Here is a 21474-nt window from a genome sequence, read left to right on the forward strand (position 1 = left end):
TCCTGACAGCGAGACAATTAACTAGTGGAATAATTTGTCTCCAGAAGTTGTGGGTGCTCCAACACTGGAAGTTATTAAGAAGAGATTGGACAGCCAATCTGTCCAACCGTGTATAGGGTTTCTTGCCTGAGCAGGGGTTGGACTTGAAGACCTCCAAGAGCCCTTTCAACTCTATTATTATTCTGGTTGCTTAAGTCATAAAAATATATAAGGTTTTACAGAATACACTTTATTTTGGGTGCCCATTTAAAAAGCACACAGAGGAGAAATGGTGGAGAAGGATCTGTTCAGATTGATTCCTCTAATAACTCTGCACCAAAATAGTAAGACTTGCTAGAAATAATCTTAAAATGGGAGCTATTGATTGCCTGACAAAAGCAGACTTTTGAATTTTGTAAGATAAGAGCATTTCAGTCTAATGAGATACTTGACAAAGATGCCAAGATCAAATGCAAACATGTACTGTAATATGATGCTTAAACATTGATTCATTGAAAAGGAATCTGAGTGTTTTTATAGAATCAGGAATCATTTGTCTGACATCAGAATAAATTCACGGTATTCTACCCAATAATTCCAGGAGACTACCGGTAAATTTTAAAAGTTTTATTTTAGCAACATAGATGTACTACATTTTTTCTCTTTATTTCTCTGTCATTCAAATCTCACATATATCTGAGATTCTTCTTTGGATTGGCCAGGTGACAAAAGGACATGGGAAGTCCCCTGACAGTGCAGTTTGAGAGGAACGTTAATGGAGTGGAAGATGGAACTTTGGTTTTTTATTTCCTTCCAGCATTTTTTTTATACATCATGCTGGATTGCTTCAGTTTGATTGCTGGGTTACCTCATACATCAAGTCATGAGCATTTGGCAGTTGCTCATTGGACCAAGATGTTCTCTCCCATAACCATTCGGTGGCCAAAGGGAATACAAACACTTTCAAAGAATTCTCGCTCCATTCCTAACTTGCCCTGGAACATCTCAGATCTTGATAGAGTCTTGTGCACATATACTTTCTTCTCCAGTTCAACAACAAAGATCAGAATTGTGCAAGTCATGGTATTTCCTATTATATTCTTTGTTAGACTTTGAAGAAACAGGATTATTATTTATTTATTTAGCATATGGCATAAAGGGCCAAGGAGTTTACAGTGTTTACATACTTCTGGACACTTCTGGCCCTTCTGAAGAATACACTTCAGTTATTTTTTATAATACATTTTTATTAGTTTATCAAAATATAAAATACAAATTATTGAGTGAAAACATAAAGCTAGCCCATGCGATATGCACAGTTGAACTATAGATATTACTTACATGACTGCTGGTTCTGCCTAAAGATTCAGAGATATACTATGAATGCTTAAGAAGTGAGAAGCAAGAGCACTCAGCAATCTGGCTGTTACTAATTGCTGTTTGACTCCTTCATACTTTGAGAATTGTCTTATGTGTTGCTATGATAATGAAGCCTACTTATTTTTTTTCTTCTTATGTTCCTTTACATTGGCCTGAAAGCCATTATTTTAAACTGTGAATATCTTACACTCTATAAATAAATTAACAAAGTATTAATGTCCACAAATTCTGAAATTTATAAAAATCATAATCTTCTTTTTCTTCTGCTGTATTTTAGTTACCTGACAGCGAGTAACAAGCAGAAATTCTTATATTCCACAAGACCTTTTTTAAAGAGGGCTGCCTTGGTACTTACCTATGTAAGTATTGCTATAAATCATTTTTTTACTTCTTGAATGTCTTCAATTGAATTATGTTCTATTAGTACCTGAGTGTGAAGAATAAATGAATTCAGCAGGACAGTCATAACTCAAAGACATGCTGATTAGAACAGGTTAAGATGAAGATACTTTCAGCATCACAAATCTTTTTTGATCAATGGAAGCTCACGTAGAAGTTCCTTTTGCTAGCTGACCAGAAAGCTGAATTGTATTATATCCAAACCTTGCTCCACTCTCGAAACAGCTCATTAATTCACCCAATAAAATATATGTAAGACTACTTGGCAGTTTTTCAATGGTTAACCAGCCTTCAAATTATTCTCTTCTCCACCCCACCCCACCCCCATTTTTGTATTTTGGAAATAATAAAGAATCGCCATTTAAGTTTGGAATGATAGCTTATCACTTGACACTGGTGATGCAATGGGGTGACCAATAACAATGAAGTGTTGTAATAGATTTAGGTTTTCTGGCCATATACAATTGGGTTTCTCTCTAATAATCCAAGAATTTACTCTTCTTATCTGAAGGGGATCCTACTTATGTATTTTCGCCTATGGATAATGGGAGGTTCCATGCCAGCCTTTTCAGAGCAGGACAATCCAGCTTCATTCTCACCGTATCTTCTTACAAGGTACTCAATTGGGATTTACTTCTTTTCAATATAAAGCAAATATAAACCAAATTTAGTCTATATGCCGTCACTTTTCCCCTCAAAAAGTGCATTTATTAAAATGAACCCAACAGTTCTGTTATTCCTAGGAGTTTAAACTCATTGCCATTAAATCATCTCAGTGTAAATATTTCAGGAACTCTCCCAGAGGTGACATTTGGAGACGTTCGCATGTGAATAGTGCCAGTTCCAAAATATATCTTGAATGCTTTGAAATTCATAAGTTACACTAGTATATTTTGATAATGTGTTAAATGTGATTATCAGCCACCTGTTCCCACTGCAATGATCTGTTTGTTTCATTCCAATTTAGCCTTCAAGAATGGGCTGTGTGATTCTCCACATCACCTTATTGATTTTATCAATCTTTATTTTGGGGATTCTTGGATGTTTTGTATAAATCAGAGATCCCCAAATCTTTTTAGCATCCTCTGAATGTCCTCAGAAAAAGATTATCAGAAAAGAGGGCTTTCTCATTCACAGGAGAATTTAATATGGGGAAAAAGCCTAGTTCAAAGACTTTGATTATGCAGAATATTTAGTAAGCTTTGTAAACTACAGATCTGATGTTCAAGGCCATCCAAATATTAATCAGGATCCATCCTGTTTATTTGCCAGGATTTGAAAAGGCCATCTGGGTGCTGTCCCTGCTAAGAGATACAAGATATATAAGCACTATCAGCTTGGATAAATGCTTAATAAATGCGTTGCTGTATATTTGTGGGATTGTGCACTACCATCTCCCCATGGAATTCAGAGAATAAAAAGCAGAGTTATTTGCCCTCTTCAGAACAAGCCACCAAGGCAGTTAAGCTATGATTGCTGCAGCAAGGGAGGAAACTATAACATAAACAATTTTCCCCAAATCTAGGGCAGGCATTTGTAAACTTAAAAGAGGAAGCAATGTATCTCAAAATACTTTGAAATCCTAGTGGACAATCATTTAAATATGAGCCAGCAGTGTACTGCAGCTGCCAAAAAAGCCAACACAGTGCTAGGCTGCATTAATAGAGGGATAGATTCAAGATCACATGAAGTATTAATATCACTTTACAATGCCTTGGTAAGGCCACACTTGGAATACTGCGTCCAGTTTTGGTCACCACAATGTAAAAAAGATGTTGAGACTCTAGACTCTAGAGAGTACAGAGAAGAGCAACAAAGATGATTAGGGGACTGGAGGCTAAAACATACAAGGAACGGTTGCTGGAATTGGGTATGTCTAGTTTAATGAAGAGAAGGACGAGGGGGGAAATGATAGCAGTGTTCCAATATCTCAGGGACTGCCACAAAGAAGAGGGAATCAAGCTATTTTCCAAGGCGCCTGAAGGCTGGACAAGAAGCAACGGATGGAAACTAATCAAGGAGAGAAGCAACCTAGAACTAAGGAGAAACTTCCTGACAGTGAGAACAATTAACCAGTGGAACAACCTGCCTCCAGAAGCGGTGAATGCTCCAACACTGGAAGTTTTAAGAAGAGACTGGACAGCCATTTGTCCGAAATGGTGTAGGGTTACCTGCCTGAGCAGGAGGTTGGACTTGATGACCTCCAAGGTCCCTTCCAACTTTTATTATTATTATTATTATTATTATTATTATTATTATTATTATTATTATTATTATTATTATTATTATTATTATTATTATTATTATTATTATTATTACTATACCCAAGAGATTTTAGAAATTGAATCTCTTGAGAAGAAGCAACACATCTTTGGAGTTTTTTTCCCTGATCTTTTCCCTATCTTTTGTTTTCTTTCTTTGCCTCAAATTTGTAGTAGCTCAAGTTCCATTACCAGAGGTAACTCTTGCAGCTTCAGAAAATTGCCCAGTGTATTATCCCCAGATAATAATTCATCACACTAAAACCGTGCAGCTGCTGGTTTTGTTAAACACCTATTAGGATTCCTCTCAAAGGGCTGTTTTAGGGGATGGTCCTATTGAGTCCTTGTTTAAATTAGGCATTTCTGTGAAAGAAGAGGAAAATCCGTGCTAAGCTATCATGTTTTAAACTTGCATTCTGTGAAAATGATCACCGGGAAGCCTTTTTCCAGACTAATCCTGAGAATACAATTGAGGTCCCATCTCTGGAGGACAGAAGGCATTGCAATGCAAACCTTCAGTATTCTGGGTTCTTTGACCTGATCTGAACAGGTTTATCCTGATATCTCCTTTTAAAGACCCACGTGTTTCCTTTCTTAGATAACCAACAGGATGTTAATGCTACCCAACACAGGAAGACTACTGTAATGGCTTTCAGTCAGAATAATATTTTTTTCTTTGCTACTTAACACTGAGAGCTTTTTTCTCAGGGGTGTTTTTATCTTTTGCATAGGCTCTAAATCAACTGCGTCTGATAAAGCACTTTATAATAAGGTTATAAAGCACTGTGGCTGCAATTGTAACCAAGTTCTGTTATTTATGGGCTTTCTATCTTAGCTGAATTGGTTTAGGTTGAGGCACTGCTGTTGGATAACCCAGCTTTCTCTTCCTTGGTATTGCTGGCATACTTCTCTTGGTTAAATAAATCATTTTCAAAAGTTAATCATCATAGCTTCTCCTGTACCTCTATGTAGATGCGGGTATATCTGAACTGGTATACTGTTCTGTTAATCTGCATATAGACACACACACACACACACACGCACACGCACACACACACAGAGAGAGAGATGGGATGTGTCAGAGCTTTTGTAGGGAATCCGTAATGTACACAGGAGCTCATAGGAAGCCTCTTTTCTTTTCTTTTTTATCTTACACTCTTATTGTTTTATCAATGTATAAAATACGAAGAAAAATAAAAATAGGAAATGAAGGGAGGAAAAAAGAAAAGGGGAAAGAAAATATGAAGTACAAGGGAAAAAAGAAAAGGGTGTTGACTTCTGACTCTTTTTAGCACAGTACAAGATAACAACATTACAGCCTCAAGTTTTTACTTTTATACCTTAGTATATAGCTAGCCATTTTTATAACAAATCTTATCTAATCAACATAACCAAAGTCAAAGTTTCATTTTTTTTAATCACAAGCACAAAATCCAGAAGTGATAACCAAATAAAAAACATAAATATTGTCTATTCTTCTCTTTGAATAGAACAATCAATTTAACCATTTCTGTTGTTGAAATAATATTACGCTTAATAATCTTTATAAACTACTACCATTTACACTAACAAAATTCACTGTATTCTTTCAGATTCCTTTACCTTAAAGGGGAAAAAAACCCCTTTTTTATCCATTTTAAAACACTAAGCTTTTCTTTAAAAACATTTCTGAAATCAAAATATTCTAATACATTTTTTTTAACTTCCAAGCCTCTTTTTTCAAGGGGTTGCAATTGTTACCTCTTTTTTTCATTTTTTGTGCGTCCTTTGTGCGTCCCTTCTGGGACCACAGTTGGGACCATAATTTCCATAATTGTTAAGTGAGTCACAGATTTTATGATCTTTTTTTTGCTACATTTGTTAAGTAAACTACTGTAGCAATTAAGTGAACAATACAGCTGTTAAGTGAATCCAGCTTCCCCCATTGACTTCACTGGTCAGAAACCAGCTAGGAAGATTGCCAATGGCTGATTGCTTGACGCATTGCCCATTGCCAAGAGCTGAAATTTTGATCATGTGATGATGGGATTTTGCAATGGTTGTAAATGTAAGAACTGATGCTAAGTTACCTTTTCAGTGCTGCTGTATAAATGTTTGTTAAAAGAATGATTGAAAGTCGAGAACTCCCTGGAGTCTTTATCAGTACAGGGTTCAGGATATTTGTTCAAAGGCTCTAGAAGTATTGGGGTAAAGTTTTCCAGCCAATAAAGATACTGAGCTTGTCACCTGGAGAGCTGACAGCCCGGGTTTGAGACCCAAGCTCTGTGCAACGGGGTGAGCTCCCGTCCTCCCCTCAGCTTCTGCCCATTTAGCAGTTTGAAAGGATGCAAATGCGAGTAGATTAATAAGTACCACTCCGGTGGGAAGGTAACAGCGTTCCATGTGCCTTCAGCGTATAGCCATGCTGGGTCACATGACCACATTGTCTTCAGACAATGCTTGCTCCTTCAGCCAAGAAATCTGGAGATGAGCACCATATCCTAGAGCCGGGCACGACTGGCAGGGAAAACTTTATCTTTTTACAAACAGAAAAAAGCAGCGTCCAATTAGGTTAGACCTGCATCTCTGAAATATGTAATCCAGCAGTGAAATTTCTCAAGTATCTGTAGCTCATCCCAGGAAAACAGCTGGAAGCTATTATAAAGCTTTTCTCTATATTATTCTCTCTATAGTAATTAGTTTTTTGTGTTTCTTGCAGGTGGGAGTATGTACAGATTTGATATTCATTTTCAAACTTGCATTTGTTATTTTTCATATCCAATTATAGCCCTGTGTCCTTAGCAGACCTCAATTTATTGTGTTTTTTCCTTAGGTTGCTTATATCAGTGATACAAATGCATTAGCCATGGAGATATGCTTCAGGTCTTCAATATGTTTTGCAAAGCAATGGAAGAGTCACTAAGGAAAGCCTCATGTAGTAATTCTTAGGGTCTTGGTTCTCTGGCTCTCGGTTTAGTACCCTTGTTGTAGACAATCTTAGATTTTGATCCACCACAATTAAAAGAGGAAGGTAGTTCACAAATAGAATTCATGAGTTTTCAAACAGGCTTGCAGTGAATCAATATGAGCTTTCTTTGGTTCCTACTGTGATGTTTGGCAAATCAATTCTAAATTGTTCAAATTTAACAAGAACTTTCATTATTTGGCAAAAAAAGTAATGTAATGAAGAAATTTCCTGTTGTGATGAGCTGAGATGTGAACTAGACAGTTATGAACAGAGTGTGGTGAATGTTTTAGAATCTGGGAATAAGTCAATCAACAGAAGTTGACAGATGGTATGGGAGGAATTTAAGAGGTCCCAAGGCCCAACAAAACAATGAAAAGGCATTGAGTTGATATCTATATTTTTCATGTTTTTGTTAAGTACAATTTCTGAGAAGACGTATAAAGAATTGAACAAATCTAATATCCCTTTTCACAAACAACGGAAAGAAGAGAAACTCTGGATATCGTGTTTTTATATTTATATGATGAGTACGTAAGACCATTTGCAGAACTCAGACACTTGCTGGCTTCACATAATATAGTGCTGTCTCAACTATATTTAAAAGTTTTAATTACATAGGAGACTTTCTCTGATTTCCTGGTTCCTGTAATGGTTCCCGTGTGTTGCTGGGATTAACATTGCAATCTTTGCTTCCTCTTCAGTTTGCACATACTATATTACCACACCGTATAAAATTGGTTTTTAATATAAAACATAAGTAGCCTAGCTAGTCCATAAGAAAAACATCCAATATTTATGTGCTCTGGCACCATTTCCAGTGCTGAATGGGAAGAAGGAACCCAAGACCTGGGTTGCTAAAGAACTCAAGATACACACTTGTCATGATGAATTGCCTCTCCCACCACTCTCCTGTCTGTCCTGTATGAATGGTACAAGAGGCCCCTCCGTGTAAATATACGGTTTCTATTACCTTAGGGTAGCTTTGTACTGTATTGTAATTGTGGTATCTATTGTTTATTATTTCTCTGAGATCCCCTGTGGTGACTCTTATCCCTATGTTAGCTAATATTTTTTATAAAAAAGTAAATATTTTAAAATCACTGTATATCTTAAGTTTTAAATTTAAAGAAAAATAATATATGAGTAATACGTTTTCACACTTTCTTTATGCGCGTACTCTGTATTTTCTCCAAGAAGCTCAATGTGATGTAGGCCTACACCAGGGGTAGGCAACCTTGGCTCTTTTATGACTCGTGGACTTTAACTCCCAGAATTCCTGAGCCAGCATGGCTCAGCTTGGAAACCTCTCCCTTTCCCCTCAGCATGGCTGGCTCAGCAATTCTGGGAGTTGAAGTCCACGAGTCATAAAAGAGCCAAGGTTGCCTACCCCTGGTACACAGTATGCTAAGCTGTCATGTGCTTGATTTAGCATAGTATGTGAACGCAGGCATTGGGACTGACTCAGTACTCCATGATTAACATTAACTCAGTCAGTATGTGCTTAGAACCTGAACAGTAGGGCCAGCCATTTTTTGGAGCTAGTCTCCTAAAAAAGTTTCGGAACATGCAGGATCCTGAACATACAGTTAGTCCTTCATTTGTGACCGTTCATTTAGTAACCCTTCAAAGTTAAGACATCATTGAAAACGGTGACTTATGATTGGTCCTTCCACTGGTGACCATTTCAGTGTCCCAACAGTCATGCAATCACTATTTGAGTTCTTGGTAATCAGCATGTATTTATGACGATTGCAGTATCCCGGGATCATATATGATTGTCATTTGCGACTTTTCCATTGACAAGCAAAGTTAATGGGGGAAGCTGGAGTCACTTAATGACTGTGTGATTTGCTTAATGACTGCAGCAAAAAGATCATAAAATCATTTGTGGCTCACTTAATGACTGCTTTGCTTAGTGATGGAAGTTCTGGCCCAATTGTGGTCATAAGATGGGACTATCTGCAGCATCTCTCTGCAACATTTTAAAGCATTTGTGTGTCTTCCCCCCCCCTTCCGCCCCCCACCCCCGATCAGGCAGTGCATACTTGGAATCAGTTTTGGGGGGGCTGAATCTGAAGTATTGCATAGTCCTATTGAACTTTCTGCCTTCCACTGAAGAAACACGCAGATTGTTTAATTGTGTATTTCTTTTTGCAGGTTTCTTACTTATTCCTACCTCCTGGCCTTCAATGCCTGGCTTCTACTAGCCCCGATTACGCTGTGCTACGACTGGCAGGTTGGGAGTATTCCTCTGGTTGAATCAATCTGGGATCTGAGGAATTTTGCTACCCTGATCCTGGCATTCGTGATGTTTGTCCTTTGTCTACATTGTTTTGTAGCATTTAAGGTAAATAAACTTTCCTCCACACTGAAGTTTACATTTGCGTTTCAAACACATGTAGTATGTTCTTTTTATGGATGATTTTGGTTAGACAGACACTTGACTAATGCTAAACCATGCTCGTTCATGCTGCCCTAGCATACTGTATGACTCTGGACACTGTGTTATAAAACCATGATTTATGGCTTAATGGATTGCCCCAAATAATTGCAGATTATTCAAGAAATCTTGATAAATTAGGGAGAAGGAACCTCCAACCAGCTCTTCTTTTTCTGGAATTTAAGGAAAGGAATAGGAATTGGAAAGCAAACAAATTCAGTTTTAAGTTAATTTCTCCTCCAAATTTTCTTCAAAATTGGACAGCTGAATTTTGGTGATGTGATTTGGAATCATAGAGGTTTAATAGGGTGGAAGTGATAGTGATTATTTATTTATCCATTTAAATGAACTTTGGCAGAACCCAATTCCACCCTGATGTTGGGTGGCCTACTATGTAAAAACAATCTAAACACAACAAATAAATAGAAATGCAGCAAGAGAAATAAACAACATGGCAATCCAGACAACTAACATCAATATTGATCCACTCACATATGCAAGGAAACTAAATAGTACCTTTCTTCTTTGAAATGAATTTGACAGAATTGCTTTGGTAGAAGATATTTGTATCAGGTATTATGCATCCGTGAAATAGGTTGCTGTGAATGCAACATTTCTGCAAAATCAATTTTTTTACTGGACTTCTAGCTGTCAGGTTTTGTGGGGAATATGTTAGAACTTTGCTTGGCAGGACCATTTTTTACTTATTGTTGTGCCTAGCATCTCTCTTGATTACTTAGCTCACTGCAATCTAAATAGAAAACTGGCAAAGGATCAACTTGCTCTTGCTTAGGATCCCTTCGTAAGCAAGTTTGATAGGAGGATAAAGAGAGAGGTCCGCAGGGGAAACGAGTGGGTTAAAAAAAGAAGTAAGAGTGATGTATGAGGATGTGCTCAAGGCTTCTTAACTTATCATAGTGGAAGACTTGGACTTTCTTAGTTCCAACTATTTCTGATTTATTTTTTTTACTAAAAAAATCTTAATCCTTTTTCTTATAACTTTATTTATGCTCCCCTTAAACTTACTTGCTTAGAAATCACCTAAGACACAAAGCAAGTGCTCACCAAATGCTTTCCATTGTTAGAAAATGCATGTTATTTAGAAAACATCTGACAATTTAGCCTACATCCTGAGTGCAAACACAAGCAGAATCCAGTGTTGGCAATGAAACTTGGAAGATGAGCTGTGTGTAAATTTATTCATGAGTACTTTATAATGCTCTAGAGATTCGGATTGCACAAAGTAATACAACTAGCAGTTAGAAATATTATGAGATTCTACTGTAAGGAGACAAAGGAGTTGCTTGTTCTTAGACATGTTTTTTTTTTTTTTGCTCATAAAGCTGTTGCTATCTTCTGTGTGGGTGAGTGGGTTTGTGTTTCTAAAGTATTTTATATCTTGCTCCAAATCTGCTACGTTGCCTTATGCTCTAGTTGGAGAGGTGCCCATATAAATCAAATAAGGAATAATAATGTTTGTGCTTTTTTTTTAAAAAAGTAGGCAAATCTATGTACAATATATATATATATATATATATATATATATATATATATATATATATATATATATATATATATATATATATATATATATATATATATATTATATATATATATATATTATATAAAAAACTATTTCACTGAATTAGTGTCATTCATTCTACGCAGATTTACACATGCAAACCTCCCTCCCCATTAAAAATAAGAATTTGATCAAACTTAACCTGATACTGTGTCTGCATCTGTGCAAAGCCTATAGAGGAGAAGGTATAGTTAGACGTATAACATAACACTTTATTTGAACTATATGTTTGAGTTTTTATCAACCATTGTTCAAACACAATGGAAGCTTTAATCATATTTTGCCATTTTTCCAAGTTAGAGACAAAAAGGTGTAGTTTGAGACTGACGTCAGCGACTGCAATTACACACACAGATTTAAGCATAAATCACAGTTAATTGGTTCTCACAATGCATTAAGTCATAAATGGTGTTTTACGAACCATGGATTCACACATCACGTTATGCCAAAATCAAGGCAATCCCATTATCCCTTGGTGCAATACAGAAGAAAAGATGCATCAGGTTTGATGATGATGTTATCCATTCAGTTGGGTCTGACTCTCGGCGATTCTATGGGCCAGGTTTTTCCACATCTTCTGATCTTGCACTGTTTCTTTGAGTTTCTCTATGCTCTGGCTGATGTCAGCTTTGATGATGTCCAGCCATCATGTTCTTTGGCAGCCTGGTTTCCTTTTACTGCTAACTTTTCCCAACATAATTGCTTTCTCCAGTGAGCATCCCACTGAGTACAGATTATCCTTAGTCCAAGTAATTTCATACCTATAAAGAAGTCATGGTTATGCACTGTTCTGCTATAGCTCTACTCCAGTTAGGTAAATTAATCATGCAGACTATCCTTATATTTTCATTTAAAGAGATATCTAGGTTTAGTGCTACATAGAGCAATTTTTAATAGTTTGCCCAACAATTAAGTATTTCTTCAGTTGTACACATGAAAGGTTGTTTTCACACATATTTCATCTCTGAAAAGCTGGAATAAAGCTCCATCTGGGATAAATTCCGTAATACCTGGGACATATCCTGTTTAGTGAACTGACAGTACGTGCATGGAATGAAGCTGGGGAATCTTAGATTATGTATGAGATGAACAACAAATAAGATGCATGCATTAGACTCCAGTTGCTGGAACAAATTTAATTTACAGCAGTACTTCTCAATCTTTGCAACTTTAAGATATGTGAACTTCAACTCTCAGAATTCCTTAGCCAGTGCATGCTGGATAGGGAATTCTGGGAGTTGAAGTTCATACATCTTAAAATTGCAGAGATTGAGAAACACTGCTCTACAAAAATCACTCTACTATCATCTCCTAGGTCTCAAAAGTGCAATGATCCTTTCTCCTTCTTAAGGATCCTATATTCAGAGTTCATGTTTTGTGTTTCATTGAGCATTAGATGGGCCAAAGCATTGCAAGGAATATTCTGCTTCTATGATTCCATTAAAAAAATCATATGGGTAGCTGTGGTGTAGCTGCCCAATTTTCATTTGCATGAAGTGGTTTTGTCATGTACTAAAATGAGTAAAGGAAAAGCAAGAATATGACTGGGAAATGATGAGCGGAACAATTCACACAATTAAACTGACAAATTGAAAAGTTATTTCGGAGAGTATTCAGTGGTGGATGACTACAGCTGGGTAATTGCTAAACCATATGCATCACTCTGCAAGGAGCAATTCTGTCTATGATCTTAACTTGTCAGTGTAGTTGTATGAATTTCTCTTAAATCAGAAGGACTGATTCAAGGCATCAGTCTGCCTGTACTTTTCATTTTATTGATGCCAGTCAGGGCTTTTCTCACAGGAAAACTTAGGTATGGAATCTTTTTATGAGAGAGAAAGGAATAAATCTTATCTTCCTACTTATGCAACTTGCCTCTTTTTGATTTGGAATGGGACAGCATACCACGGCCCACTCACTGCAGGACGATTCAGCAAATGCAAAGGTTAAATTAATTTCAATGGAACCGTGTCCAATCATAATAAAATAAAGTCAATCCAGAAATACAAGAGTTACAATAATTCGATAAAAACCTGGTCACCAATAATAATAAAAATAACTGAATGAAACAATATAGCAGTGGTGGCAAACCTATGGCACGCGTGCCAGAGATGGCACTCGGAGCCTTCTCTGTGGACACGCGCGCCATGCCCCGGAGATGGCAACCGTCTTCTTCAACCAGCCACCCGCTAACTTGCTGAGGTCCCACGTGGCTGGATGTGTCCCAACACCCATGCACTTGCTGGCCTTTGTGTGTGGGGGCCGATGGTGTCAGGCAGTGGCCCCCTGGCCCCTGCCTCGCCTTGCCCTACGACATGGCACCCCCGCCCTGCCTCGCCTCACCCCGCAGAACCAGCCTCAGAGACCCCTGCATCTCCCCCAACCCTGCCCGGCCCCCACAGGCTTCCCTCCCCAGGAGCAACATCGAGTTGGCCATGCCCACCCTAGCCACGCCCACCCATCTGCCATGACCACTGTAGCCATGCCCATTCGGCGGCCACGCCCACCTGGCACCCGACAATACATAAGTGGGTTTTGGGTTGAAGTTCGGGCACTCGGTCTCTAAAAGGTTCGCCATCACTGCAATATAGCGTCGGATTGTTCCTCGGTGAGTTGTACCTTGGCAAGTTGGCCATGGCTGTTGTTCTGCAGTGAGTTGTCTGGGGCGAGCTGACCAAGGCAACATGGCTGTAGTGAGTTGGCCATGGCAATTTGTCCTAGACCCTCTCTGATTAACTCTCCAGAAGCAGCTCCTATTTGAGAGAACGAGGGAGATTCTGTGTTCTGTTTAGTTGCCTGAACCGTTTGGGAACACAGAACATTTTTGAGGGGAGGATATGATTGCCATGAAGCCATCGAAAGGCTGTGTTCACATAGCATTCTAAACCATAATGTGGTTCTATTGGTTTTAGGTTATTATGCTTTATGAATGGTAACTTCATATTCAGTAAGCCATGTCTAAAGCAAACCATGGCTGAACTCAGAAATGGGCAACTGCAGGCCTTCTTTAACCTGAAAACCTCTTTTTAGAGGTTCCCAGATTCAGATCTGACTGCGGTCCATGAAAATTGATAGATTTCCTGCCATTTTGAAGAGAGAAGCACTAAAAACAGTGGCATAACATTTAAAGCAGGCCTAAAATAATTTTAAAAATAAATGTTAATCTCTGGTATTTATGAAAAAAAACAGGAGTCATTTACAACATACAGTGTAAGGACTGCACCAGCCACTATGTACAGTATAACAAACAGGCAGAAGACTGGCAGAGTGCATTCATGAACTAACTAGCAGTCAGAAGACATGAAAACTCCTTAGTTTCACAACACGTGTACGGACTTAATCATAGTTTCAACCGGGAAACTGACCATCCTAGACCAAGCCAAGAGCCCAAATGCTAGGGAATTTTTGGAAACCTGGCACTCTGACAAATCAGCCATCAATGGGCACATAGACATAAATGACATCTACATACCATTCAAAAGAGACAATCAACAATCCAAAAAGGGGAAAAGACCAGCAGCAATCAACACCCAGAGGAGAAGAGATTAACACCAAGATTAACATTAGACCAACAAACAAGAAGTAAACAATACCCCATTAAAGGAACTGCCAAATATAAGCTTAACAGTAAACAATCCAACCAAAGTACTACCAACCCATCCCTACCAACACTGACAGGGCAGACCACCAGAATATAAAATGAGAGCAAACCTCACTCCCTACTAGCACTGATGATCCTACCTAGTTGGATATGAAACGTCTGCAAGGAAACAAGCAAGCTCAGAGAGCACCAAGGACCCCTCATATAGAATATGTCTACTGGATTGTTTCCTTTCCTATCAATGGGCGTTAATGTGATACTAATTTCTTGTTCACTGGTAATTTGGAGAATTGTATTGTTGGAAAGAGTGCACAGTGTTGAAAAAAAAAGACATTTAAGTTATGAAGATGGGTGGTTTCATTGCTGAACATTTCTGCATTTATATAGATCAGCTATTCTCTCCCCCCCTCCCTCTTTTCCTCTCTCTCATTCTCTGTCTCTCATTTTGTTTTGTTGTTTTTATGCTGTGCTTGGACCGTTTACTAGAGGAGAGGAAGCTTAGAAGGGAAAAACAGCTTTCCACTATTATTGCTTTGCTTGTTTCAGGAAATTACGGTGCTCTTGTTCTATAGCTCACTTGTTCTTTCTGATGTCTCTTTTTCTCATAATGAGGGAAATATAACATTCATTTCCCCACAGCCAGCGTAGGCATCCTACGGTATTCTCAGAAGTTCTGTTCCTTCCTGTATATGGGTCACAATTCCTGAGAATACTGTACGTAATTTATTTCCAATTCATAAGACGCAAAGAGGAACAAGAATGACTAGGTTTTTTTTTTAATTAACTTTGGTTTCTTAACGTTTTTTAATTAGATAAAAGGTTAACCCTAATATATGAAACAATTAGAATATTCTGCGTAATAATTGTTAGTTAATTCCCTCACCTGCTGCTTAACCAGTAAGTTGACAGATTCTAGTGCAAACTCTGTCTCTTCCGAAGCAAGCTTCCAAGGAATGTGTATCAGATTGCAGCCTAAGTTCAGATGATATACAGATAGTCCTCGACTTTCAACGATAGTCCTCGACTTGCAGTGACCATTCGAAATTACAGCGGCATTGAAAAAAGTGACTTATAATTGGTTCTCGCACGTACAGCCATTGCAGCCTCTCCATGGTCATGTGATCAGAATTCAAGCACTCGGCATGTATTTATGACAGTTTCACTGTCTCAGTCTTGGGATCTCCCAGCTGGCTTCTGACAAGCAGAGTCAAAGGGGGAAGTCAGATTTGCTTAATGACCGCATGATTCACTAACAACTACAGTGATCTGCTTAATAACTATGGCAAAAGGTCATAAAAGAGGGTGCAACTCTCTTTGGAAGTCTTCTAGTCCAGAGTTCCTCAACCTTTCCGGCTTGGCGGCCCAGAAGGAAAGGGAGCAGCAGAGAAATGTGCGCATGTAGATCCGCGCGCGCATGCACAAACAGGTGTGTGCATGACAGCAGCGCTAGTGTGCGTGTGCATGCACAAGTGGGCAGCCTGCACTCATGGCACGTGCGCTGGCATGCATGCGCATGCACAAATGGGCTGCTGGTGCCTATGTGACATTGGTGGCAGTGTTAGCGTACCTGTGCATGCGCAAATGGGGCTGCTAGTACCTGCGTGGCTGTGCTACCGCGAGTGGGGTGGGGTTCACCAGCTATTCCCGTGGCCCGGTGGCCAACAGGCCATGGCCCGGTACTAGGTTGCAGACCATAGGTTGGGGACCCCCGTTCTAGTCCAACTGCTTACACAGGTAGGAAACCCTACAGCATTTCAGACAAATGGCTGTCCAATCTCTTCTTAAAAACCTCCAGTGTTGGAGCAACCACAATTTCTGGAGGCAAGACTTTGCATTGATTAATTGTTCTAACTGTCAGGAAAAATCTATCCCTCTGGGATAGATCATCTTGCAAGTCTGAAACTCTCCCCTCCCTTGCTTTACTCTCCTGAAAACTAGGAGACCTTCTGATATGCTTTCCTCACCCCCTCTTTTTTAGTCAAATTTTGTTTATTAGACTGTTGCTCCTCCTATCTCCCAGTGTCAATACCACATACCGTTACATGAAAGACAAAAGTCTCTTATTTTTTCACGGCCCTCCTTCATACAATTAGATTGCAAGCCTCATTAGTTTTAATTGATGAAGAACTCTGCTTCATGTAACTGTTCTAAGGACTCTGAAAACAGAGGGAGAGTGAGAATTAAAGAGGTGGGAATCATGAACTATGTTCAGGGAGCTGTCCTTATTTGGCAAACATGTGGCTATACTGGCAGAAGAAGAATGGTGGAAAATATCTTCTGTATACTCTCATTGATTAATTATTATACTTGGGCCAACTCTTCCTCAAATGTCGTGCAGGGTTAGTGAATTGGAGCTTGAGCTCCATGAAGTTTGTGGATTCTACAATTGCATAAACCAAGGTCCAGGTCTCCACTTCAGTCAAATTGTTCTTACCTGGATGGATCAAATTTTGCACTCAAGTCAGAAGCGCCAAGGCACATCTGGGTTGAAAGGATTAGCCGGTAATATCACCATTGCCCTGGGGATGTCCTGTTGGAGGCTCCTTTCATGTCTCCTGCAGGAGCTGGACTGAAGGACGAGAGCTCATCCCCGCCCCACGGCAGCTCTTGGGTCTCAAACACGACCTTGCTAACCTCCTGCTTAGCATTCCATCCATTTGAACCACTGTGACGCTGATGCATCAAATGAGCTGCCTGTGCAGCTTCTACATTTGATTGTTCAGAAGTAAATTGCATTTTTTTCATTTTGTGTGAAAAAATATTTCATTTTTCATATGAAATCATTTTCATAAAAGATCCATTTTGAATGTTTGACTTATTCAAAGTCCCTTCCTTACATTGCTGCTACGTTTAGTGTTGTTCAGGGGTTTTGTAATGCTGCTTCTGAATCTATTGCCTTAGTATTTATTTCTGGAAGTAAAATCTCTGGCTGGCTAAAAGGATATTGCTGTTTAAACTATATGTTTGATCTGTTTAATTATCTTAAAAGAGAACAGGAACTGCTTAGATAATCTTTTGCCATTGTTAATTGCAAATGGAGAAGATGCAAATCTTCACTGTTGTGTATCTTCAGATGAAGTAACAAACCCACAACATTGGATTCAAACAGTTTTCCCCTCTATTATGCTTTCTGCCTTTAATCAGAATTATTTCATATTCATGTACAACTTCTATTCCATCACTTTCCTTCATCATCTTATGTAGTTTCAAATAAAAAAAATTACAAAAGTAAAATGATTAGGAAAAAAGATTGTCTCTTCAGTGTTTTATCTCAATAAGGCTATTATGTCATCCTCCACATTTTGTTCAGCAAGATTGTCAAGTATAATTAAAACCTGTAAGGATTAACGTTTAAAACATCAAAGCAATTCTTTGTAGTGCTGCTAAAAACAAAAAAGAGAGTCCACAATCCAAGAATGAAGTTAAGGCTCTCATGAATTGATGCAACATAGATCTTGATGAGAAGCTGATAAAATAATATACGGTAGTAGAATATTTTCCTAACTGTTAACAATTTACTGGTGTTTTGACACTGAATGGATAGAAGGACCTGCCTTGTACTAAGGCTTCCACAAAGAAGAGGGGGTCAACTTATTTTCCAAATTACCAGAAAGCAGGACATGAAGCAATGGATGGAAACTAACCAAGCAGAGAAGCAACCTGGAACTAAGGAGAAATTTCTTGTCAGTGAGAACAATCAACCAGTGAAATGGCTTGCCTTCAAAAGTTGTGAGTGTTCCATCACTGGAAGCTTTTAAGAAGAGACTGGACAGCCATTTGTCTGGGATGGTATAGGGTCTCCTGCTTGAGCAGGGAGTTGGACTAGAAGACCTCCAAGATCCCTTCCAACTCTGATGATTATGATGATAATGATGAGGCCTCTCTATGTCTCATCTATGGCACTTTTGTCAGCCATGATAGACAATAGATCAAATTCTCAAGGCCATATATCTTTTTCTTCAGGATGTCTTTAATTGAGATGGCAATGCTAGAGCTGGGCTCCTGCACACTACAAACACTGGGTGTGCTTTGGCTGGTGAGTTTCTTTGTACTTATGGTTGGACGTAGGATTAGAAAAATGAAGGTGGAATGCTGGGATTACATGAATAAGTAACCTATGCAGTGTTTAATTTGGAATGTCTGATTTCTACCTCCCCTTAGCATACTAGGGAACTGCAGCCAAAACTATACAGATCCTCTACTTACAACTTAATACAGCCTGGAATTTCTGTCATAAGTCATGACTATTGTGAGTTGAGGCACCCATTTGACCGGACCTGATTTTATGACTCTTTTTTTGCCTCAGTTATTAAGCGAGCGCTGTGGGTATTAATCAAACTCTATGATTGTTAATTGAATCAATGTATTCCTGTGGGGGGAAACTGGCAAAAAAACATGGTAAATCACATTCACCTGACTATAGAATGCTGCAACTGGATGTAAAGGTGAGACAGTTGCCAAGCACCTGAAATGCAGTCATGTGACTGTGGAGGGATGAGATTTTGCAGCCATTGGAACACCCGAACTGGTTGTAAGTAGCTTTTGGTGAGTCTGTCATAACTTTGAATGGTTGCTAAGTGACCGGTTGTTAAGTGAGGACTACTTGTATATGTAACTGAAGTTCCAGTGTAAATAAGATGTTGGATACATGCAAGACTGCCTGGGAGACTTTTTTGTGCCCATCCATCACATCAACCTGGTTAAATTGCTTCTCACTGAAAGTGCTTAGTGTTTTGGCTAAACCAGTTTCCCAAATCTGGATAAATAAGGGTAAAATTGGATAAAAATGGTTATTCTTTGGCTAATTACACACTCATTAATCAACCACAACAGGAACATTTAAATAAGTAACTTCAGATTAGCAGTAAAACATATTTACAGATGTGGTTTTTGGGAAGCCCGGGGCTAAACTGTCATTTCAAGCTTCACTGCAGTCAGCCTTTTGAGTTGGCCAGGTTAAGAAACAGCTTGGATTCTTTTTATTGTTGTATGGCAGGACAGTAGAATCTTGGAGTCTTAGAATTTCTGTTCTATCTTATACATATATATATAAATAATAATCAAGGCATTGTAATTTCCCAGGACTGAATTGCTATTTCTCCTCACTTAACTTTTCCTTGTATTCTCCCTTCTTTCTAGTGCCAAATCTACATTCATTGACAATTCCCCAGACATGGAATGGGACAACTTGCTATGGCCAACTCACTATGGCCAACTTGTTGCAGCCAACTCACACACAGGACAACTCACCGTGGGACAATTCAACAAATAAAAAAGTTGAATTGATTTTGACAGAACCACGGCCAATAATAAAAAAAAATAAAGAGTGTCAATCCAGAAATATATTATAATAATTTCGACAAAATCGTGATCACCAATAATAAAAGTAACTGAACGAAATGATTAATGCAGCAATGAATTGTCTCGCAGCACATTATCCTGCAGTAAGTTGGCCATAGTGAGTTGGCCATGGTGATTTGTTCTAGACCACCCCCCCAGACAGGATATGGTCACTTAATTAGTGGGAAAAAATGTAGGGTTTAATATAGTGTAAATCTTAATATAGAGTAATTAGTTTCAGACCAAAACTATTGTTATATAATTACTACTTTGATAGAAAATAGAGCAGTTCTTTTTCTATGTTGTGCTCAGTTTGAGATGAAAAGTTAAATAATGTTATGTTTGCAATATTGACGAAACTAAATAAAAATTTTGAACTTCTTTGGTTTTTTTCAGCAGTTTAAGCTTTCTAATTAATAGAGGTTATAATTTTTAATCATTACATACATATTACTGTATTGAAATCTGCACTAAAATAATACAATGTACAAAGTTTTATAATATTGCAATAAAATAAATTCTAAGAAACAATAGAAAAAGAAAAACAGGTGTAGGATCGATGGGGAAATACAGTAGAGTTGTATAAAACATAAAAATTCCCTTGAGTCAACTCAGTCCCTAATGATTATATTAAAAATTAGGATTGAAAATGACTTTACTTAGCGAAGTATTTCTCAACAGATAGTCAGCCTGTATGAACCTAAATATAAATGAATCTGAACATAAGTGTAATCATAGTTTTCTTAGTGTCAGAATACAATAGAGGGGGATTTTTTCCACTGCCTTTCTCCATTTAAGAAAAATATTATTATTATTTCCCAGTGTAAAAATTTAATACTACAGGTTTCCTATTAAAATACTAACCAGGACTGACTCTGCTTAGCTTTTTGAAGATCAGCCAGGTTGGTTAGTTGGAGCCATCTTTTGTGATGACTGGTGACTACACGAACAATTTTCGGTCACAACACAGAAGTTGTTTGTTGTTGCTTTCTTCTAGGATAACTTTCAACTTCTTAGTCTAATATCTAGATTTAGACTGGAGATTTGTGTTGCAGCTAAGCTTTTTTATGCATATATTTAATAGATCTGTGATACCAATGATGAAGTGCGGAACAATTTATCCTGGGGATTTGAGGGCTATAAAATGCTCTGTAGGCTGAAAAATGCTTATAAAAATAACACTGTGCAGTTTCAGTTTCAAACTGCTTAGTGATGCCTGTCACATCTTAGTTTTATTGGGCATCAAATATAGAAACCTGTGGATAAGTGGTAGAATGGAGTTCTCAAGATAAAACCTAAATGTTACAAGAAGAAGGTTGATTGTAAGAAGTTGCTGAACTAATAATCAATTACAGTAAGCTTCAACAATCTCAAGGAAGGTCTATTAAGCTGAAAAGTATGAATTTTGGATTGCTGTTAAGGCAGGTAGTAACAAATTTAGCAATGATAATCTTTAAGTCAGCAACTAAACATTCTAGTTCAGTTCTCCATAGGGCAATTCAATTGCATTTTTTCCAGTGTCTTTATTTTATGAATAAGATGGCC

The 21474-nt window shown here is 38.1% G+C and overlaps 1 protein-coding gene across 1 annotated transcript in view; it reads left to right on the forward strand.

Annotated features, from left to right (window-relative positions):
- TMTC1 (transmembrane and tetratricopeptide repeat containing 1) overlaps positions 1-21474 on the forward strand; it is a 109021-nt gene that overhangs the window by 16300 nt on the left and 71247 nt on the right. The window contains exons 2-4 of the mRNA XM_015825004.1: positions 1637-1718; positions 2270-2373; positions 9124-9313. Coding sequence (XP_015680490.1) covers positions 1637-1718; positions 2270-2373; positions 9124-9313 — 376 coding nt within the window. The remainder of the gene's footprint in view (positions 1-1636; positions 1719-2269; positions 2374-9123; positions 9314-21474) is intronic.

Source organism: Protobothrops mucrosquamatus, unplaced genomic scaffold (genome assembly GCF_001527695.2).
Source record: "Protobothrops mucrosquamatus isolate PMUCROS unplaced genomic scaffold, P.Mucros_1.0 scaffold2444, whole genome shotgun sequence".
Classification (NCBI taxonomy): domain Eukaryota; kingdom Metazoa; phylum Chordata; class Lepidosauria; order Squamata; family Viperidae; genus Protobothrops; species Protobothrops mucrosquamatus.